At 53.8% G+C, this 23,895-nt stretch overlaps 1 protein-coding gene across 11 annotated transcripts in view; it reads right to left on the reverse strand.

Moving 5' to 3' along the window:
* The window catches only part of adamtsl5 (ADAMTS like 5), an 89,397-nt gene that overhangs the window by 55,076 nt on the left and 10,426 nt on the right, over positions 1-23,895 (reverse strand). For 2 of the 11 annotated variants that reach the window (XM_068015616.1, XM_068015622.1), the window contains exon 1: positions 14,179-15,456. The exons of 1 other annotated variant lie outside the window; for it this stretch is intronic. In XM_068015616.1, coding sequence (XP_067871717.1) covers positions 14,179-14,198 — 20 coding nt within the window. In that variant the 5' untranslated portion in view covers positions 14,199-15,456. Of the gene's footprint in view, positions 1-14,178; positions 15,457-17,197; positions 17,332-17,663; positions 17,731-19,252; positions 19,275-23,895 lie in introns of those variants that run through there. 8 more of the 11 variants (XM_068015614.1, XM_068015613.1, XM_068015615.1 and 5 more) reach the window with 8 other exon arrangements.

Genomic DNA, 23,895 nt, shown 5'->3' on the forward strand with positions numbered 1-23,895 from the left:
CACAGACTGAGGCAGTATCCCCTACAGACTGAGGCAATTTCCCCACAGATTGAGGCAGTATCCCCACAGACTGAGGCAGTATCCCCTACAGACTGAGGCAGTTTCCCCACAGACTGAGGCAGTTTCCCCACAGACTGAGGCAGTTTCCCCATGACTGAGGCAGTTTCCCCACTGACTGACGCAGTATCCCCTACAGACTGTGGCAGTTTCCCCGCAGACTGAGGCAGTTTCCCCACAGACTGAGGCAGTTTCCCCACTGACTGAAGCAGTTTCCCCACAGACTGAGGCAGTATCCCCTACAGACTGAGGCAGTTTCCCCACAGACTGAGGCAGTTTCCCCACTGACTGAACCAGTTTCCCTACAGAGTGAGGCAGTTTCCCCACAGACTGAGGCAGTATCCCATACAGATTGAGGCAGTTTCCCCACAGACTGAGGCAGTATCCCCTACAGACTGAGTCAGTATCCCCTACAGACTGAGGCAGTTTCCCCACTGACTGAGCCAGTTTCCTCACAGACTGAGGCAGTATCCCCTACAGACTGAGACAGTATCCCCTATAGACTGAGGAGTTTCCCTGCAGACTGAGGCAGTTTCCCCACAGACTGAGGCAGTATCCCCTACTGACTGAGGCAGTTTCCCCACAGACTGAGGCAGTATCCCCCATCGACTGACGAGTTTCCCTACAGACTGAGGCAGTTTCCCCACAGACTGAGGCAGTTTCCCCACAGACTGAGGCAGTATCCCCTATAGACTGAGGAGTTTCCCTACAGACTGAGGCAGTTTCCCCACAGACTGAGGCAGTATCCCCTACAGACTGAGGCAGTTTCCCCTACAGACTGAGGCAGTATCCCCTATAGACTGAGGAGTTTCCCTACAGACTGAGGCAGTTTCCCCACTGACTGAGCCAGTTTACTCACAGACTGAGGCAGTATCCCCTACAGACTGAGGCAATTTCCCCACAGATTGAGGCAGTATCCCCACAGACTGAGGCAGTATCCCCTACAGACTGAGGCAGTTTCCCCACAGACTGAGGCAGTTTCCCCACAGACTGAGGCAGTTTCCCCATGACTGAGGCAGTTTCCCCACTGACTGACGCAGTATCCCCTACAGACTGTGGCAGTTTCCCCGCAGACTGAGGCAGTTTCCCCACAGACTGAGGCAGTTTCCCCACTGACTGAAGCAGTTTCCCCACAGACTGAGGCAGTATCCCCTACAGACTGAGGCAGTTTCCCCACAGACTGAGGCAGTTTCCCCACTGACTGAACCAGTTTCCCTACAGAGTGAGGCAGTTTCCCCACAGACTGAGGCAGTATCCCATACAGATTGAGGCAGTTTCCCCACAGACTGAGGCAGTATCCCCTACAGACTGAGTCAGTATCCCCTACAGACTGAGGCAGTTTCCCCACTGACTGAGCCAGTTTCCTCACAGACTGAGGCAGTATCCCCTACAGACTGAGACAGTATCCCCTATAGACTGAGGAGTTTCCCTGCAGACTGAGGCAGTTTCCCCACAGACTGAGGCAGTATCCCCTACTGACTGAGGCAGTTTCCCCACAGACTGAGGCAGTATCCCCCATCGACTGACGAGTTTCCCTACAGACTGAGGCAGTTTCCCCACAGACTGAGGCAGTTTCCCCACAGACTGAGGCAGTATCCCCTATAGACTGAGGAGTTTCCCTACAGACTGAGGCAGTTTCCCCACAGACTGAGGCAGTATCCCCTACAGACTGAGGCAGTTTCCCCTACAGACTGAGGCAGTATCCCCTATAGACTGAGGAGTTTCCCTACAGACTGAGGCAGTTTCCCCACTGACTGAGCCAGTTTACTCACAGACTGAGGCAGTATCCCCTACAGACTGAGGCAATTTCCCCACAGATTGAGGCAGTATCCCCACAGACTGAGGCAGTATCCCCTACAGACTGAGGCAGTTTCCCCACAGACTGAGGCAGTTTCCCCACAGACTGAGGCAGTTTCCCCATGACTGAGGCAGTTTCCCCACTGACTGACGCAGTATCCCCTACAGACTGTGGCAGTTTCCCCGCAGACTGAGGCAGTTTCCCCACAGACTGAGGCAGTTTCCCCACTGACTGAAGCAGTTTCCCCACAGACTGAGGCAGAATCCCCTACAGACTGAGGCAGTTTCCCCACAGACTGAGGCAGTTTCCCCACTGACTGAACCTGTTTCCCTACAGAGTGAGGCAGTTTCCCCACAGACTGAGGCAGTATCCCGTACAGATTGAGGCAGTTTCCCCACAGACTGAGGCAGTATCCCCTACAGACTGAGGCAGTATCCCCTGCAGACTGAGGCAGTTTCCCCACTGACTGAGCCAGTTTACTCACAGACTGAGGCAGTATCCCCTACAGACTGAGGCAGTTTCCCCACAGACTGAGGCAGTTTCCCCACAGACTGAGGCACTATCCCCTATAGACTGAGGAGTTTCCTTACAGACTGAGGCAGTTTCCCCACAGACTGAGGCAGTATCCCCTACAGACTGAGGCAGTTTCCCCACTGACTGAGCCAGTTTCCCCTATAGACTGATGTTTCCCCACAGACTGAGGCAGTATCCCTTACAGACTGAGGCAGTATCCCTTACAGACTGAGGCAGTTTCCCCACAGACTGAGGCAGTATCCCCTACAGACTGAGGCTGTTTCCCCACAGACTGAGCCAGTTTCCCCACAGACTGAGGCAGTTTCCCCACAGACTGAGGCACTATCCCCTATCGACTGAGGCAGTTTCCCCACAGACTGAGGCAGCTTCCCCACAGACTGAGGCAGCTTCCCCTCAGACTGAGGCAGTTTCTCCACTGACTGAGGCAGTTTCCCCACAGACTGAGGCAGTATCCCCCACAGACTGAGGCAGTAAGCCCTACAGACTGAGGCAGTTTCCCCACTGACTGAACCGGTTTCCCTACAGAGTGAGGCAGTTTCCCCACTGACTGAGCCAGTTTCCCCAAAGACTGAGGCAGTTTCCCCACAGACTGAGGCAGTATCACCTATAGACTGAGGAGTTTCCCTACAGACTGAGGCAGTTTCCCCACAGACTGAGGCAGTATCCCCTACAGACTGAGCCAGTTTCCTCACAGACTGAGGCAGTATCCCCTACAGACAGGCAATTTCCCCACAGAATGAGGCAGTTTCCCCACAGATTGAGGCAGTTTCCCCACAGACTGAGGAGTTTCCCCACAGACTGAGGAGTTTCCCTGCAGACTGAGGAGTTTCCCTGCAGACTGAGGCAGTTTCCCCACAGACTGAGGCAGTATCCCCTACAGACTGAGGCAGTTTCCCCACTGACTGAGCCAGTTTACTCACAGACGGAGGCAGTATCCCCTACAGACTGAGGCAATTTCCCCACAGATTGAGGCAGTTTCCCCACAGACAGAGGCAGTATCCCCTACAGACTGAGGCAGTTTCCCCACAGACTGAGGCAGTTTCCCCACAGACTGAGGCAGTTTCCCCATGACTGAGGCAGTTTCCCCACTGACTGACGCAGTATCCCCTACAGACTGTGGCAGTTTCCCCGCAGACTGAGGCAGTTTCCCCACAGACTGAGGCAGTTTCCCCACAGACTGAGGCAGTATCCCCTACAGACTGAGGCAGTATCCCCTGCAGACTGAGGCAGTTTCCCCTGCAGACTGAGGCAGTTTCCCCTGCAGACTGAGGCAGTTTCACCACTGACTGAGCCAGTTTACTCACAGACTGAGGCAGTATCCCCTACAGACTGAGGCAATTTCCCCACAGATTGAGGCAGTTTCCCCACAGACTGAGGCAGTATCCCCTACAGACTGAGGCAGTTTCCCCACAGACTGAGGCAGTTTCCCCTATAGACTGAGGAGTTTCCCTGCTGACGGAGGCAGTTTCCCCACTGACTGAGGCAGTATCCCTTACAGACTGAGGCAGTTTCCCCACAGACTGAGGCAGTTTCCCCACAGACTGAGGCAGTTTCCCCATGACTGAGGCAGTTTCCCCACTGACTGACGCAGTATCCCCTACAGACTGTGGCAGTTTCCCCGCAGACTGAGGCAGTTTCCCCACAGACTGAGGCAGTTTCCCCACTGACTGAAGCAGTTTCCCCACAGACTGAGGCAGTATCCCCTACAGACTGAGGCAGTTTCCCCACAGACTGAGGCAGTTTCCCCACTGACTGAACCAGTTTCCCTACAGAGTGAGGCAGTTTCCCCACAGACTGAGGCAGTATCCCATACAGATTGAGGCAGTTTCCCCACAGACTGAGGCAGTATCCCCTACAGACTGAGTCAGTATCCCCTACAGACTGAGGCAGTTTCCCCACTGACTGAGCCAGTTTCCTCACAGACTGAGGCAGTATCCCCTACAGACTGAGACAGTATCCCCTATAGACTGAGGAGTTTCCCTGCAGACTGAGGCAGTTTCCCCACAGACTGAGGCAGTATCCCCTACTGACTGAGGCAGTTTCCCCACAGACTGAGGCAGTATCCCCCATCGACTGACGAGTTTCCCTACAGACTGAGGCAGTTTCCCCACAGACTGAGGCAGTTTCCCCACAGACTGAGGCAGTATCCCCTATAGACTGAGGAGTTTCCCTACAGACTGAGGCAGTTTCCCCACAGACTGAGGCAGTATCCCCTACAGACTGAGGCAGTTTCCCCTACAGACTGAGGCAGTATCCCCTATAGACTGAGGAGTTTCCCTACAGACTGAGGCAGTTTCCCCACTGACTGAGCCAGTTTACTCACAGACTGAGGCAGTATCCCCTACAGACTGAGGCAATTTCCCCACAGATTGAGGCAGTATCCCCACAGACTGAGGCAGTATCCCCTACAGACTGAGGCAGTTTCCCCACAGACTGAGGCAGTTTCCCCACAGACTGAGGCAGTTTCCCCATGACTGAGGCAGTTTCCCCACTGACTGACGCAGTATCCCCTACAGACTGTGGCAGTTTCCCCGCAGACTGAGGCAGTTTCCCCACAGACTGAGGCAGTTTCCCCACTGACTGAAGCAGTTTCCCCACAGACTGAGGCAGTATCCCCTACAGACTGAGGCAGTTTCCCCACAGACTGAGGCAGTTTCCCCACTGACTGAACCAGTTTCCCTACAGAGTGAGGCAGTTTCCCCACAGACTGAGGCAGTATCCCATACAGATTGAGGCAGTTTCCCCACAGACTGAGGCAGTATCCCCTACAGACTGAGTCAGTATCCCCTACAGACTGAGGCAGTTTCCCCACTGACTGAGCCAGTTTCCTCACAGACTGAGGCAGTATCCCCTACAGACTGAGACAGTATCCCCTATAGACTGAGGAGTTTCCCTGCAGACTGAGGCAGTTTCCCCACAGACTGAGGCAGTATCCCCTACTGACTGAGGCAGTTTCCCCACAGACTGAGGCAGTATCCCCCATCGACTGACGAGTTTCCCTACAGACTGAGGCAGTTTCCCCACAGACTGAGGCAGTTTCCCCACAGACTGAGGCAGTATCCCCTATAGACTGAGGAGTTTCCCTACAGACTGAGGCAGTTTCCCCACAGACTGAGGCAGTATCCCCTACAGACTGAGGCAGTTTCCCCTACAGACTGAGGCAGTATCCCCTATAGACTGAGGAGTTTCCCTACAGACTGAGGCAGTTTCCCCACTGACTGAGCCAGTTTACTCACAGACTGAGGCAGTATCCCCTACAGACTGAGGCAATTTCCCCACAGATTGAGGCAGTATCCCCACAGACTGAGGCAGTATCCCCTACAGACTGAGGCAGTTTCCCCACAGACTGAGGCAGTTTCCCCACAGACTGAGGCAGTTTCCCCATGACTGAGGCAGTTTCCCCACTGACTGACGCAGTATCCCCTACAGACTGTGGCAGTTTCCCCGCAGACTGAGGCAGTTTCCCCACAGACTGAGGCAGTTTCCCCACTGACTGAAGCAGTTTCCCCACAGACTGAGGCAGTATCCCCTACAGACTGAGGCAGTTTCCCCACAGACTGAGGCAGTTTCCCCACTGACTGAACCAGTTTCCCTACAGAGTGAGGCAGTTTCCCCACAGACTGAGGCAGTATCCCATACAGATTGAGGCAGTTTCCCCACAGACTGAGGCAGTATCCCCTACAGACTGAGTCAGTATCCCCTACAGACTGAGGCAGTTTCCCCACTGACTGAGCCAGTTTCCTCACAGACTGAGGCAGTATCCCCTACAGACTGAGACAGTATCCCCTATAGACTGAGGAGTTTCCCTGCAGACTGAGGCAGTTTCCCCACAGACTGAGGCAGTATCCCCTACTGACTGAGGCAGTTTCCCCACAGACTGAGGCAGTATCCCCCATCGACTGACGAGTTTCCCTACAGACTGAGGCAGTTTCCCCACAGACTGAGGCAGTTTCCCCACAGACTGAGGCAGTATCCCCTATAGACTGAGGAGTTTCCCTACAGACTGAGGCAGTTTCCCCACAGACTGAGGCAGTATCCCCTACAGACTGAGGCAGTTTCCCCTACAGACTGAGGCAGTATCCCCTATAGACTGAGGAGTTTCCCTACAGACTGAGGCAGTTTCCCCACTGACTGAGCCAGTTTACTCACAGACTGAGGCAGTATCCCCTACAGACTGAGGCAATTTCCCCACAGATTGAGGCAGTATCCCCACAGACTGAGGCAGTATCCCCTACAGACTGAGGCAGTTTCCCCACAGACTGAGGCAGTTTCCCCACAGACTGAGGCAGTTTCCCCATGACTGAGGCAGTTTCCCCACTGACTGACGCAGTATCCCCTACAGACTGTGGCAGTTTCCCCGCAGACTGAGGCAGTTTCCCCACAGACTGAGGCAGTTTCCCCACTGACTGAAGCAGTTTCCCCACAGACTGAGGCAGAATCCCCTACAGACTGAGGCAGTTTCCCCACAGACTGAGGCAGTTTCCCCACTGACTGAACCTGTTTCCCTACAGAGTGAGGCAGTTTCCCCACAGACTGAGGCAGTATCCCGTACAGATTGAGGCAGTTTCCCCACAGACTGAGGCAGTATCCCCTACAGACTGAGGCAGTATCCCCTGCAGACTGAGGCAGTTTCCCCACTGACTGAGCCAGTTTACTCACAGACTGAGGCAGTATCCCCTACAGACTGAGGCAGTTTCCCCACAGACTGAGGCAGTTTCCCCTATAGACTGAGGAGTTTCCCTGCTGACGGAGGCAGTTTCCCCACTGACTGAGGCAGTATCCCTTACAGACTGAGGCAGTTTCCCCACAGACTGAGGCAGTTTCCCCACAGACTGAGGCAGTTTCCCCATGACTGAGGCAGTTTCCCCACTGACTGACGCAGTATCCCCTACAGACTGTGGCAGTTTCCCCGCAGACTGAGGCAGTTTCCCCACAGACTGAGGCAGTTTCCCCACTGACTGAAGCAGTGTCCCCACAGACTGAGGCAGTATCCCCTACAGACTGAGGCAGTTTCCCCACAGACTGAGGCAGTTTCCCCACTGACTGAACCAGTTTCCCTACAGAGTGAGGCAGTTTCCCCACAGACTGAGGCAGTATCCCATACAGATTGAGGCAGTTTCCCCACAGACTGAGGCAGTATCCCCTACAGACTGAGGCAGTATCCCCTACAGACTGAGGCAGTTTCCCCTATAGACTGAGGAGTTTCCCTGCAGACTGAGGCAGTTTCCCCACAGACTGAGGCAGTATCCCCTACTGACTAAGGCAGTTTCCCCACAGACTGAGGCAGTATCCCCCATCGACTGAGGAGTTTCCCTACAGACTGAGGCAGTTTCCCCACAGACTGAGGCAGTTTCCCCACAGACTGAGGCAGTATCCCCTATAGACTGAGGAGTTTCCCTACAGACTGAGGCAGTTTCCCCACAGACTGAGGCAGTATCCCCTACAGACTGAGGCAGTTTCCCCTACAGACTGAGGCAGTATCCCCTATAGACTGAGGAGTTTCCCTACAGACTGAGGCAGTTTCCCCACAGACTGAGGCAGTTTCCCCACAGACTGAGGAATTTCCCCACAGACTGAGGCAGTTTCCCCACAGACTGAGGCTATTTCCCCACAGACTGAGGCAGTATCCCCACAGACTGAGGCTATTTCCCCACAGACTGAGGCAGTATCCCCACAGACTGAGGCAGTTTCCCCACTGACTGAGCCAGTTTCCCCTATAGACTGATGAGTTTCCCCACAGACTGAGGCAGTATCCCTTACAGACTGAGGCAGTATCCCTTACAGACTGAGGCAGTTTCCCCACAGACTGAGGCAGTATCCCCTACAGACTGAGGCTGTTTCCCCACAGACTGAGCCAGTTTCCCCACAGACTGAGCCAGTTTCCCCACAGACTGAGGCAGTTTCCCCACAGACTGAGGCACTATCCCCTATAGACTGAGGCAGTTTCCCCACAGACTGAGGCAGCTTCCCCACAGACTGAGGCAGCTTCCCCTCAGACTGAGGCAGTTTCCCTACTGACTGAGGCAGTTTCCCCACAGACTGAGGCAGTATCCCCCATAGACTGAGGCAGTAAGCCCTACAGACTGAGGCAGTTTCCCCACTGACTGAACCGGTTTCCCTACAGAGTGAGGCAGTTTCCCCACTGACTGAGCCAGTTTCCCCACAGACTGAGGCAGTTTCCCCACAGACTGAGGCAGTATCACCTATAGACTGAGGAGTTTCCCTACAGACTGAGGCAGTTTCCCCACAGACTGAGGCAGTATCCCCTACAGACTGAGCCAGTTTCCTCACAGACTGAGGCAGTATCCCCTACAGACTGAGGCAATTTCCCCACAGATTGAGGCAGTTTCCCCACAGATTGAGGCAGTTTCCCCACAGACTGAGGAGTTTCCCCGCAGACTGAGGAGTTTCCCTGCAGACTGAGGAGTTTCCCTGCAGACTGAGGCAGTTTCCCTACAGACTGAGGCAGTATCCCCTACAGACTGAGGCAGTTTCCCCACTGACTGAGCCAGTTTACTCACAGACTGAGGCAGTTTCCCCACAGACTGAGGCAGTATCCCCTACAGACTGAGGCAATTTCCCCACAGATTGAGGCAGTTTCCCCACAGACTGAGGCAGTATCCCCTACAGACTGAGGCAGTTTCCCCACAGACTGAGGCAGTTTCCCCTATAGACTGAGGAGTTTCCCTGCTGACGGAGGCAGTTTCCCCACTGACTGAGGCAGTATCCCTTACAGACTGAGGCAGTTTCCCCACAGACTGAGGCAGTTTCCCCACAGACTGAGGCAGTTTCCCCATGACTGAGGCAGTTTCCCCACTGACTGACGCAGTATCCCCTACAGACTGTGGCAGTTTCCCCGCAGACTGAGGCAGTTTCCCCACAGACTGAGGCAGTTTCCCCACTGACTGAAGCAGTTTCCCCACAGACTGAGGCAGTATCCCCTACAGACTGAGGCAGTTTCCCCACAGACTGAGGCAGTTTCCCCACTGACTGAACCAGTTTCCCTACAGAGTGAGGCAGTTTCCCCACAGACTGAGGCAGTATCCCATACAGATTGAGGCAGTTTCCCCACAGACTGAGGCAGTATCCCCTACAGACTGAGTCAGTATCCCCTACAGACTGAGGCAGTTTCCCCACTGACTGAGCCAGTTTCCTCACAGACTGAGGCAGTATCCCCTACAGACTGAGACAGTATCCCCTATAGACTGAGGAGTTTCCCTGCAGACTGAGGCAGTTTCCCCACAGACTGAGGCAGTATCCCCTACTGACTGAGGCAGTTTCCCCACAGACTGAGGCAGTATCCCCCATCGACTGACGAGTTTCCCTACAGACTGAGGCAGTTTCCCCACAGACTGAGGCAGTTTCCCCACAGACTGAGGCAGTATCCCCTATAGACTGAGGAGTTTCCCTACAGACTGAGGCAGTTTCCCCACAGACTGAGGCAGTATCCCCTACAGACTGAGGCAGTTTCCCCTACAGACTGAGGCAGTATCCCCTATAGACTGAGGAGTTTCCCTACAGACTGAGGCAGTTTCCCCACTGACTGAGCCAGTTTACTCACAGACTGAGGCAGTATCCCCTACAGACTGAGGCAATTTCCCCACAGATTGAGGCAGTATCCCCACAGACTGAGGCAGTATCCCCTACAGACTGAGGCAGTTTCCCCACAGACTGAGGCAGTTTCCCCACAGACTGAGGCAGTTTCCCCATGACTGAGGCAGTTTCCCCACTGACTGACGCAGTATCCCCTACAGACTGTGGCAGTTTCCCCGCAGACTGAGGCAGTTTCCCCACAGACTGAGGCAGTTTCCCCACTGACTGAAGCAGTTTCCCCACAGACTGAGGCAGTATCCCCTACAGACTGAGGCAGTTTCCCCACAGACTGAGGCAGTTTCCCCACTGACTGAACCTGTTTCCCTACAGAGTGAGGCAGTTTCCCCACAGACTGAGGCAGTATCCCGTACAGATTGAGGCAGTTTCCCCACAGACTGAGGCAGTATCCCCTACAGACTGAGGCAGTATCCCCTGCAGACTGAGGCAGTTTCCCCACTGACTGAGCCAGTTTACTCACAGACTGAGGCAGTATCCCCTACAGACTGAGGCAGTTTCCCCACAGACTGAGGCAGTTTCCCCTATAGACTGAGGAGTTTCCCTGCTGACGGAGGCAGTTTCCCCACTGACTGAGGCAGTATCCCTTACAGACTGAGGCAGTTTCCCCACAGACTGAGGCAGTTTCCCCACAGACTGAGGCAGTTTCCCCATGACTGAGGCAGTTTCCCCACTGACTGACGCAGTATCCCCTACAGACTGTGGCAGTTTCCCCGCAGACTGAGGCAGTTTCCCCACAGACTGAGGCAGTTTCCCCACTGACTGAAGCAGTGTCCCCACAGACTGAGGCAGTATCCCCTACAGACTGAGGCAGTTTCCCCACAGACTGAGGCAGTTTCCCCACTGACTGAACCAGTTTCCCTACAGAGTGAGGCAGTTTCCCCACAGACTGAGGCAGTATCCCATACAGATTGAGGCAGTTTCCCCACAGACTGAGGCAGTATCCCCTACAGACTGAGGCAGTATCCCCTACAGACTGAGGCAGTTTCCCCACTGACTGAGCCAGTTTCCTCACAGACTGAGGCAGTATCCCCTACAGACTGAGACAGTATCCCCTATAGACTGAGGAGTTTCCCTGCAGACTGAGGCAGTTTCCCCACAGACTGAGGCAGTATCCCCTACTGACTGAGGCAGTTTCCCCACAGACTGAGGCAGTATCCCCCATCGACTGAGGAGTTTCCCTACAGACTGAGGCAGTTTCCCCACAGACTGAGGCAGTTTCCCCACAGACTGAGGCAGTATCCCCTATAGACTGAGGAGTTTCCCTACAGACTGAGGCAGTTTCCCCACAGACTGAGGCAGTATCCCCTACAGACTGAGGCAGTTTCCCCTACAGACTGAGGCAGTATCCCCTATAGACTGAGGAGTTTCCCTACAGACTGAGGCAGTTTCCCCACAGACTGAGGCAGTTTCCCCACAGACTGAGGAATTTCCCCACAGACTGAGGCAGTTTCCCCACAGACTGAGGCTATTTCCCCACAGACTGAGGCAGTATCCCCACAGACTGAGGCTATTTCCCCACAGACTGAGGCAGTATCCCCACAGACTGAGGCAGTTTCCCCACTGACTGAGCCAGTTTCCCCTATAGACTGATGAGTTTCCCCACAGACTGAGGCAGTATCCCTTACAGACTGAGGCAGTATCCCTTACAGACTGAGGCAGTTTCCCCACAGACTGAGGCAGTATCCCCTACAGACTGAGGCTGTTTCCCCACAGACTGAGCCAGTTTCCCCACAGACTGAGCCAGTTTCCCCACAGACTGAGGCAGTTTCCCCACAGACTGAGGCACTATCCCCTATAGACTGAGGCAGTTTCCCCACAGACTGAGGCAGCTTCCCCACAGACTGAGGCAGCTTCCCCTCAGACTGAGGCAGTTTCCCTACTGACTGAGGCAGTTTCCCCACAGACTGAGGCAGTATCCCCCATAGACTGAGGCAGTAAGCCCTACAGACTGAGGCAGTTTCCCCACTGACTGAACCGGTTTCCCTACAGAGTGAGGCAGTTTCCCCACTGACTGAGCCAGTTTCCCCACAGACTGAGGCAGTTTCCCCACAGACTGAGGCAGTATCACCTATAGACTGAGGAGTTTCCCTACAGACTGAGGCAGTTTCCCCACAGACTGAGGCAGTATCCCCTACAGACTGAGCCAGTTTCCTCACAGACTGAGGCAGTATCCCCTACAGACTGAGGCAATTTCCCCACAGATTGAGGCAGTTTCCCCACAGATTGAGGCAGTTTCCCCACAGACTGAGGAGTTTCCCCGCAGACTGAGGAGTTTCCCTGCAGACTGAGGAGTTTCCCTGCAGACTGAGGCAGTTTCCCCACAGACTGAGGCAGTATCCCCTACAGACTGAGGCAGTTTCCCCACTGACTGAGCCAGTTTACTCACAGACTGAGGCAGTTTCCCCACAGACTGAGGCAGTATCCCCTACAGACTGAGGCAATTTCCCCACAGATTGAGGCAGTTTCCCCACAGACTGAGGCAGTATCCCCTACAGACTGAGGCAGTTTCCCCACAGACTGAGGCAGTTTCCCCTATAGACTGAGGAGTTTCCCTGCTGACGGAGGCAGTTTCCCCACTGACTGAGGCAGTATCCCTTACAGACTGAGGCAGTTTCCCCACAGACTGAGGCAGTTTCCCCACAGACTGAGGCAGTTTCCGCATGACTGAGGCAGTTTCCCCACTGACTGACGCAGTATCCCCTACAGACTGTGGCAGTTTCCCCGCAGACTGAGGCAGTTTCCCCACAGACTGAGGCAGTTTCCCCACTGACTGAAGCAGTTTCCCCACAGACTGAGGCAGTATCCCCTACAGACTGAGGCAGTTTCCCCACAGACTGAGGCAGTTTCCCCACTGACTGAACCAGTTTCCCTACAGAGTGAGGCAGTTTCCCCACAGATTGAGGCAGTATCCCATACAGATTGAGGCAGTTTCCCCACAGACTGAGGCAGTATCCCCTACAGACTGAGGCAGTATCCCCTACAGACTGAGGCAGTTTCCCCACTGACTGAGCCAGTTTCCTCACAGACTGAGGCAGTATCCCCGACAGACTGAGACAGTATCCCCTACAGACTGAGGAGTTTCCCTACAGACTGAGGCATTTTCCCCACAGACTGAGGCAGTATCCCCTATAGACTGAGGCTATTTCCCCAGGGATTCTGCAGGATGTGCTGAGCCAGGATTGAAATTGTGAATTACGAGCTGGACATGGAATTGGAGCCAAGCACAAAACCAGCTGCAAATCACAAGTCAATGAAACAATTGTGCCAGAACACTCATTGGGGGGCAGTCAGTGTGTGAATAGAGAAAGGGTCAGTGTTCAGGGTGCGGACGCTGGATCAGCACAGATGTCCATGAATCTCCTTCATCTCTTGGTGCAGTTCCACAGTTGAAATATTAACCTATCTTTCTTTTTCCAGCCACTGACAAACCTGCTCTTCTCTACAGATTGCAGGTGAGGACAGTAAAAAATAATTTTCAATGATAATCAATAATACAGCAGCTCCTGTTGCCTCCGCAATGTGTCTGTACAGTTAGAGCTCTCACTCTGAGCTGTTCAGAATCCTAGTCAGGGACACAGAGGAAAAGCAGAAATCTAAAGATCATAGGTAACCAAACACACACACACACACACACACACAGAAACACACAAGCAGAATCGCACACAATACACACAGAAACACTTATGGACACAAACACACACAGGCACACACAGACGGAAACATACAGGGCACAGACACACACAGGCACACCCAGAAACACAGACAGACAGACACAGAAACACACACAGAAACAGTCAGAAACACACATAGACACAGACATAGGCAGGAGCACACACAGACAGAAACACACACAGGCACACCCAGAAACACAGAGACAGAAACACACATAGACACACACACAGGCAGAAACACACAGACAGAAACAAAGCACACCCAGAAACACACACAGATAGAAACACACATAGACACAGACACAGGCAGAAACACACACAGACAGAAACACACATACGCAGGCACACCCATAAACACACACAGATAGAATCACACAGAGACACAGGCAAACCCAGAAACACACACAGACAGAAACACACAGAGACACACCCAAAGATAAACATCCGGTCACATCCACAAACAGACACACATACAGACGCCTGCACAGACAGACAGAGACATATTACCTGTGCTGGAGAATTAACATACTCGCCGCAGTGTCCAGTGCCAGACTCCAGTGAGCACCCCTCTGTCCCTGGGCTGTGGAGAGTACTGAGTCCAGGTTTAGGGAGAGGAGGTGAGGGTTTAAACCCCAACAGTCTTTACAGCAGGAATTTCATGGCAGAATCTATACTGATCACAGACAGTCTGTAAATCCCGTGCTAGTCACTTTCACACAATATTGGGACACTTTGCATTTTTGACAAATATCAATAAATAAAACAAAGTGCTTTCCACTTCAGAGACGTGTCCCGGAGCTAGGTTAAATAATCCCTGCTACTGTCTTTAACCCTTTTATAAAGCAATGAGTCAGAGTCCATCATGTCCTTCCTCTGTTGAGTCAGGAAACAAGGCGAGAGAGAAGAGTTCTTCCTGGTTTGAAAACCAACTGAATATCAGTCTAAGCACAACGTCCCAGGACTGACCCGGGACACTAGGAACAGACCTGAGACAGGGAGGGAAAGACCCCGGACAGGTAAGGACAGACCCAGGAGAGACCTTAACAGATAGGAACCGACCCCAGATAGGTTAGGGACAGACCCGCTACAGGCAGGGAGAGACCCCGGACAGGTAGAGACAGACCCGGGACAGGTAGAGACAGACTCGGGACAGATGGAGACAGACCCGGACAGACAGAGACAGTCTCGGGACAGGTAGAGACAGATTCGGGACAGGTAGGGACAGACCGGGACAGGTGGAGACAGACCTGGACAGACAGAGACAGACTCGGGACAAGTAGAGACAGACTCGGGACAGGTAGAGACAGACTCGGGACAGGTAGAGACAGACTCGGGACAGGTAGGGACAGACTGGGACAGGTGGAGACAGACCTGGACAGACAGAGACAGACTCGGGACATGTAGAGACAGACTCGGGACAGGTAGAGACAGATTCGGGACAGGTAGGGACAGACCGGGACAGATGGAGACAGACCTGGACAGACAGAGACAGACTCGGGACAAGTAGAGACAGACTCGGGACAGGTAGAGACAGACTCGGGACAGGTAGAGACAGACTCGGGACAGGTAGGGACAGACTGGGACAGGTGGAGACAAACTTGGACAGACAGAGACAGACTCGGGACAAGTAGAGACAGACTCGGGACAGGTAGAGACAGACTCGGGACAGGTAGAGACAGACTCGGGACAGGTAGGGACAGACCCCGGACAGGTAGAGACAGACTCGGGACAGGTAGAGACAGACTCGGGACAGGTAGAGACAGACCCCGGACAGGTAGAGACAGACGCGGGACAGGTAGAGACAGACTCGGGACAGGTGAAGACAGACCCGGACAGACAGAGACAGACTCGGGACAGGTCGAGACAGACTCGGGACAGGTAGGGACAGACCCTGGACAGGTAGAGACAGACCGGGACAGGTAGAGACAGAACCCGGACAGGTAGAGATGAGACCGGGACAGGTAGGGACAGACCCCGGACAGGTAGAGACAGACCGGGACAGGTAGAGACAGACTCGGGACAGGTGGAGACAGACCCGGACAGACAGAGACAGATTCGGGACAGGTAGAGACAGACTCGGGACAGGTAGGAACAGACCCCGGACAGGTAGAGACAGACCGGGACAGGTAGAGACAGACCCCGGACAGGTAGAGACAGACCCTGGACAGGTAGAGACAGACCGGGACAGGTAGGGACAGACCACGGACAGGTAGAGACAGACTCGGGACAGGTAGAGACAGACTCGGGACAGGTAGAGACAGACCCGGACAGACAGAGACAGACTCGGGACAGGTAGAGACAGACTCGGGACAGGTGAAGACAGACCCGGACAGACAGAGACAGACTCGGGACAGGTAGAGACAGACTCGGGACAGGCAGGGACAGACCCCGGACAGGTAGAGACAGACCGGGACAGGTAGAGACAGACCCCGGACAGGTAGAGATGAGACCGGGACAGGTAGGGACAGACCCCGGACAGGTAGAGACAGACCGGGACAAGTAGAGACAGACTGGGGACAGGTGGAGACAGACCCGGACAGACAGAGACAGATTCGGGACAGGTAGAGACAGACTCGGGACAGGTAGGAACAGACCCCGGACAGGTAGAGACAGACCGGGACAGGTAGAGACAGACCCCGGACAGGTAGAGACAGACCGGGACAGGTAGGGACAGACCACGGACAGGTAGAGACAGACCAGGACAGGTAGGGACAGACCCCGGACAGGTAGAGACAGACCGGGACAGGTAGAGACAGACCCCGGACAGGTAGAGATGAGACCGGGACAGGTAGGGACAGACCCCGGACAGGTAGGGACAGACCCTGGACAGGTAGAGACAGACCGGGACAGGTAGAGACAGAGCCCGGACAGGTAGAGACAGAGCCCGGACAGGTAGAGATGAGACCGGGACAGGTAGGGACAGATTCGGGACAGGTAGAGACAGACTCGGGACAGGTAGGGACAGACCCCGGACAGGTAGAGACAGACCGGGACAGGTAGAGACAGACCCGGGACAGGTAGAGACAGACCGGGACAGGTAGGGACAGACCCCGGACAGGTAGAGACAGACTGGGACAGGTAGAGACAGACTCGGGACAGGTGGCGACAGACCCGGACAGACAGAGACAGATTCGGGACAGCTAGAGACAGACTCGGGACAGGTAGAGACAGACCGGGACAGGTAGTGACAGACTCGGGACAGGTAAAGACAGACTTGGGACAGGTAAAGACAGACCGGGACAGGTAGGGACAGACTCGGGACAGGTAAAGACAGACTCGGGACAGGTAGAGACAGACACGGGACAGGTAGAGACAGACCGGGACAGGTAGAGACAGACTCGGGACAGGTAGAGACAGACCCTGGACAGGTAGAGACAGACTCGGGACAGGTAGAGACAGACCGGGACAGGTAGAGACAGACTCGGGACAGGTAGAGACAGACCGGGACAGGTAGAGACAGACTCGGGACAGGTAGAGACAGACTCGGGACAGGTAGAGACAGACTCGGGACAGGTAGAGACACTACCTTTCCTTCAAGAACAAATCCGAATGGTTAATTCAGTGAGCAGCAGTTTTCCTTTAGTAACTCATCCCCAAATCTTCACAGATTCTCCGGGTTTTTATAGATTCTGGAAATGTCTGTCGCTCGCTGTCAGCTGTTTACTGGGGCAAACCTTTCCGTCCCCACCTCTCCCTTCCCTCCTCCCCTCCCCTCCCTCATTCCCCCCTCCCCTCCCTTCCCTCTTCCCCTTCCTCCCTCCCTCCACTCTATCCCTCCCTCCACTCCCTTCCTCTCTCCACTCCCTCCCTCCCCTCTCTCTCTCCCTCCCTCCACTCTCTCCCTCCCCCCTCTCTCCACTCTCTCTCTCCCTCCCTCCACTCTCTCCCTCCCTCTCCCTCCCTCTCCCTCCCTCCTTTCTCCACCCTCTCCTTCCCTCTGCCTCTCCTTTACTCCGCTCCCGCTCCTTTACCCCTTTCCCTCTCTCCTTTACCTCTCTCCTCACTTTCTCTCTCTCCTGCACTGCGCTCTTCTCTCGCACTGACGGTGATTGAGTGTCTCCGCTCCGCCCATTCCACATTTCTCAGGTTTGAAATGATCCGGCAAAAAAATCATAAAACCTGCGGACGCTCCCTCCTCCTCCCTCCCTCTGTCTCCCTCCTCCCTCCCTCTGTCTCCCTCCTCCTCCCTCCCTCTGTCTCCCTCCTCCTCCCTCCCTCTGTCTCCCTCCTCCCTCCCTCTGTCTCCCTCCTCCTCCCTCCCTCTGTCTCCCTCCCTCTCCCTCTGTCTCCCTCCTCCTCCCTCCCTCTGTCTCCCTCCCTCTCCCTCCTCCTCCCTCCCTCTGTCTCCCTCCTCCTCCCTCCCTCTGTCTCCCTCCTCCTCCCTCCCTCTGTCTCCCTCCTCCCTCCCTCTGTCTCCCTCCCTCTCCCTCTGTCTCCCTCCTCCTCCCTCCCTCTGTCTCCCTCCTCCTCCCTCCCTCTGTCTCCCTCCTCCTCCCTCCCTCTGTCTCCCTCCTCCCTCCCTCTGTCTCCCTCCTCCTCCCTCCCTCTGTCTCCCTCCTCCTCCCTCCCTCTGTCTCCCTCCCTCTCCCTCTGTCTCCCTCCTCCTCCCTCCCTCTGTCTCCCTCCTCCCTCCCTCTGTCTCCCTCCTCCCTCCCTCTGTCTCCCTCCTCCTCCCTCCCTCTGTCTCCCTCCTCCTCCCTCCCTCTGTCTCCCTCCCTCTCCCTCTGTCTCCCTCCTCCTCCCTCCCTCTGTCTCCCTCCCTCTCCCTCCTCCTCCCTCCTCCTCCCTCCCTCTGTCTCCCTCCTCCTCCCTCCCTCTGTCTCCCTCCTCCTCCCTCCCTCTGTCTCTCCCCTGTGTTTTTTCTCTCTTTATTTCCCTGTGCCTCTAGCTTTCTATTTCTGTCTTTACCTCGCTCACTCTCTCTAGACCTGAATACTGATTTATCTTTTCTCATTCTCCATTTCTATCTCAATTTCTCTGTTTCTTATTCTTTCTGATTTGTTCTCACTCTGTGTCTCTGTTTCCCTATTTGCCTTTATATTTCTCACTCACTGCTTTGTCCTGTTTGGGGTTGAGAGGTTTGTGTATAAACTCAGTCAGAGTGCCAGGATCTGTGAGTATCGTTAGTGTGAAATGTCTGGCAACTAATGGGAGACATTGCCCACAAAACAGTAACTGCATTTCCGAACGTGTTCACTCTCTGCTTTAAGACAATGAAAGGAAAACTCACGCTTTCTTTACAAGAGGTCCCCAAAGATCCATCAAAGGTCCCATACAAACAAACAGCTTGACCCAGGCTGACCAACGTGGCACTTACACTGCAAACAGCCCGTGAGCTTGGCAATCGAATGCCAAATTAGGGGCAGACTGATGCCCACTGGATCTGAGACTGAGACTGGGTTAAACTCATTTCACATGGGACCCTCACAGCCAGCACTCTGTGTGATAACACTCATACTCCCTGGCAACAGAAGGACAGCTCCAGACGTAAGACCCCCCTGACAGGGAACCAGCTTCCCAAAAGCTTCAAAGAAGCAGTAGTGGTCCTGACGTGGAGTAGATTGTGACGAGTGGGACTCACTAGCTCCGACTGACATTCTGCACCAAGTCTTTCCGTGTTTGAGCTCAGCCCATGTCCTTTACTCAAGAACATCATTAAAGAGGGGAAGTAAATTAAAGAACGGTATTTGGGTCACTGGAGCTGGTTATTTATACAGCTGGGTGGGTCCAACAGCTGACAGCTTTTCCTTAACTAAATGGACATTCTTTGATCCGATACTGGGAAAACCATGTTGAGGTTTTATTTTTAAAAAACACTTCTATTTAACTCGCTCCCACATTTCTCTCCCTCTCCGGAATATACAGACTTGCTGGTTCTGCAAGAGCTGGCACAGTCCTCAAAGTGATTCTTCTTCATGGGTCAGGCCACAGCGTGCCAGCAAGCTATTTGACTGGTTGTGCATCACAGGTGTGTCTGATCCTGTCCTGTTGTAAAAAACACAAACTCCCTATACCCTCTAATATCCCACCCAGTCTAATCCCACTCTCCCCCTCACTCCCTATACCCTCTAATATCCCACCCAGTCTAATCCCACTCTCCCCCTCACTCCCTATACCCTCTAATATCCCACCCAGTCTAATCCCACTCTCCCCCTCACTCCCTATACCCTCTAATATCCCACCCAGTCTAATCCCACTCTCCCCCTCACTCCCGATACCCTCTAATATCCCACCCAGTCTAATCCCACTCTCCCCCTCACTCCCTATACCCTCTAATATCCCACCCAGTCTAATCCCACTCTCCCCCTCACTCCCTATACCCTCTAATATCCCACCCAGTCTAATCCCACTCTCCCCCTCACTCCCTATACCCTCTAATATCCCACCCAGTCGAATCCCACTCTCCCCCTCACTCCCTATACCCTCTAATATCCCACCCAGTCTAATCCCACTCTCCCCCTCACTCCCTATACCCTCTAATATCCCACCCAGTCTAATCCCACTCTCCCCCTCACTCCCTATACCCTCTAATATCCCACCCAGTCTAATCCCACTCTCCCCCTCACTTCCTATACCCTCTAATATCCCACCCAGTCTAATCCCACTCTCCCTCTCACTCCCTATACCCTCTAATATCCCACCCAGTCTAATCCCACTCTCCCCCTCACTCCCTATACCCTCTAATATCCCACCCAGTCTAATCCCACTCTCCCCTCTCACTCCCCATACCCTCTAATATCCCACCCAGTCTAATCCCACTCTCCCCCTCACTCCCCACACCCTCTAATATCCCACCCAGTCTAATCCCACTCTCCCCCTCACTCCCCACACCCTCCAATATCCCACCCAGTCTAATCCCACTCTCCCCCTCACTCCCCACACCCTCTAATATCCCACCCAGTCTAATCCCACTCTCCCCCTCACTCCCTATACCCTCTAATATCCCACACAGTCTAATCCCACTCTCCCCCTCACTCCCTATACCCTCTAATATCCCACCCAGTCGAATCCCACTCTCCCCCTCACTCCCCACACCCTCTAATATCCCACCCAGTCTAATCCCACTCTCCCCCTCACTCCCCACACCCTCTAATATCCCACCCAGTCTAATCCCACTCTCTCCCTCACTCCCCACACCCTCTAATATCCCACCCAGTCTAATCCCACTCTCCCCCTCACTCCCCACACCCTCTAATATCCCACCCAGTCTAATCCCACTCTCCCCCTCACTCCCCACACCCTCTAATATCCCATCCAGTCTAATCCCACTCTCCCCCTCACTCCCTATACCCTCTAATATCCCACCCAGTCTAATCCCACTCTCCCCCTCACTCCCTATACCCTCTAATATCCCACCCAGTCTAATCCCACTCTCCCCCTCACTCCCCATACCCTCTAATATCCCACCCAGTCTAATCCCACTCTCCCCCTCACTCCCTATACCCTCTAATATCCCACCCAGTCTAATCCCACTCTCCCCCTTACTCCCTATACCCTCTAATATCCCACCCAGTCTAATCCCACTCTCCCCCTCACTCCCTATACCCTCTAATATCCCACCCAGTCTAATCCCACTCTCCCCCTCACTCCCCGTACCCTCTAATATCCCACCCAGTCGAATCCCACTCTCCCCCTCACTCCCTATACCCTCTAATATCCCACCCAGTCTAATCCCACTCTCCCCCTCACTCCCTGTACCCTCTAATATCCCACCCAGTCTAATCCCACTCTCCCCCTCACTCCCTGTACCCTCTAATATCCCACCCAGTCTAATCCCACTCTCCCCCTCACTCCCTGTACCCTCTAATATCCCACCCAGTCTAATCCCACTCTCCCCCTCACTCCCTATACCCTCTAATATCCCACCCAGTCTAATCCTACTCTTCCCCTCACTCCCCACACCCTTTAATATCCCACCCAGTCTAATCCCACTCTCCCCCTCACTCCCCACACCCTTTAATATCCCACCCAGTCTAATCCCACTCTCCCCCTCACTCCCCACGCCCTTTAATATCCCACCCAGTCTAATCCCACTCTCCCCCTCACTCCCCACACCCTTTAATATCCCACCCAGTCTAATCCCACTCTCCCCCTCACTCCCCACACCCTTTAATATCCCACCCAGTCTAATCCCACACTCCCCCTCACTCCCCATACCCTTTAATATCCCACCCAGTCTAATCCCACTCTCCCCCTCACTCCCCATACCCTTTAATATCCCACCCAGTCTAATCCCACTCTCCCCCTCACTCCCCACACCCTTTAATATCCCACCCAGTCTAATCCCACTCTCCCCCTCACTCCCTACACCCTTTCATATCCCACCCAGTCTAATCCCACTCTCCCCCTTCACTCCCCCTCACTCCCCACACCCTTTCATATCCCACCCAGTCTAATCCCACTCTCCCCCTCACTCCCCATACCCTTTCATATCCCACCCAGTCTAATCCCACTCTCCCCCTCACTCCCCATACCCTTTCATATCCCACCCAGTCTAATCCCACTCTCCCCCTCACTCCCCATACCCTTTAATATCCCACCCAGTCTAATCCCACTCTCCCCCTCACTCCCCATACCCTTTAATATCCCACCCAGTCTAATCCCACTCCCCCTCACTCCCCACACCCTTTAATATCCCACCCAGTCTAATCCCAATCTCCCCCTCACTCCCCACACCCTTTAATATCCCACCCAGTCTAATCCCACTCTCCCCCTCACTCCTCACACCATTAAATATTCCTAATTTTCAAATTGGAATGGGAATGGGACTGAACTGAGCCACAATTCTCATGAAAAGTGTTTTCACTGGAAATTGAAATGAAACAGTTTCAGCCCAATTTAACTATCAGTGAACAAGCTGTTCAACCATCGATGGGGAAACTCGATTCAATCATCCCTCAGCACACTCACACACACACTCACACTCACCGACACACTCACACACACTCATATGCACACACACAGACACACACAGACACACACTCATACACACACACACACACTCACACAGACTTACCGACACACTCACACACATACACACACACACACTCACGGACACACACAGGCAAATGGACACACACAGTCACACACACACACACACACACACACACACACACAGACTCATACACACACTCACAGACACACACTGACACACAGAGTCACAGACACGTTCACACTGACACACCACTCACACACACATAGACACAGACAGGCACAGACATACACTCACACATAGACACACACACTGACACACTCACTCACACACTACTTGCGCACACTCACACTCCCCGCGGGGGTCCGTGGGCACTGATCAGGAGCAGGAAGCCTGGCTGATCCATGCTCTCATTAATTAATGGGCTTCGATTCTGATTGCAGTGTCTTCATTAGAATCCAATCCGAGATAGAAACATAGAAACATAGAACATTACAGCACAGTACAGGCCCTTCAGCCCTCGATGTTGCGCCGACCTGTGAAACCATCTGACCTACACTATTCCATTTTCATCCATATGTCTATCCAATGACCACTTAAATGCCCTTAAAGTTGGCTAGTCTACTACTGTTGCAGGCAGGGCGTTCCACGCCCTTACTACTCTCTGTGTAAAGAAACTACCTCTGACATCTGTCCTATATCTATCACCCCTCAACTTAAAGCTATGTCCCCTCATGTTTGCCATCACCATCCGAGGAAAAAGGCTCTCACTATCCACCCTGTCCAACCCTCTGATTATCTTATATGTCTCTATTCAGTCACTTCTTCTCCTCCTTCTCTCTAACGAAAACAACCTCAAGTCCCTCAGCCTTTCCTCGTAAGACCTTCCCTCCATACCAGGCAACATCCTAGTAAATCTCCTCTGCACCTTTTCCAAAGCTTCCACATCCTTCCTATAATGCGGTGACCAGAACTGCACGCAATATTCCAGGTGCGGCCGCACCAGAATTCTGTACAGCTGCAGCATGACCTCGTGGCTCCTAAACTCGATCCCCCTACTTATAAAAGCCAACACACCATATGCCTTCTTAACAGCTCTATTAACCTGGGTGGCAACTTTCAGGGATTTATGTACCTGGACACCAAGATCTCTCTGTTCATCTACACTACCAAGGATCTTCCCATTAGCCCAGTACTCTGCATTCCTGTTACTCCTTCCGAAGTGAATCACCTCACACTTTTCCATCAGCTGACGGAGCCCAGAGCAGGGTCTGACCCTGGGATTTTCCTGT

This window comes from Heterodontus francisci, chromosome 35 (assembly GCF_036365525.1).
Source record: "Heterodontus francisci isolate sHetFra1 chromosome 35, sHetFra1.hap1, whole genome shotgun sequence".
NCBI lineage: Eukaryota > Metazoa > Chordata > Chondrichthyes > Heterodontiformes > Heterodontidae > Heterodontus > Heterodontus francisci.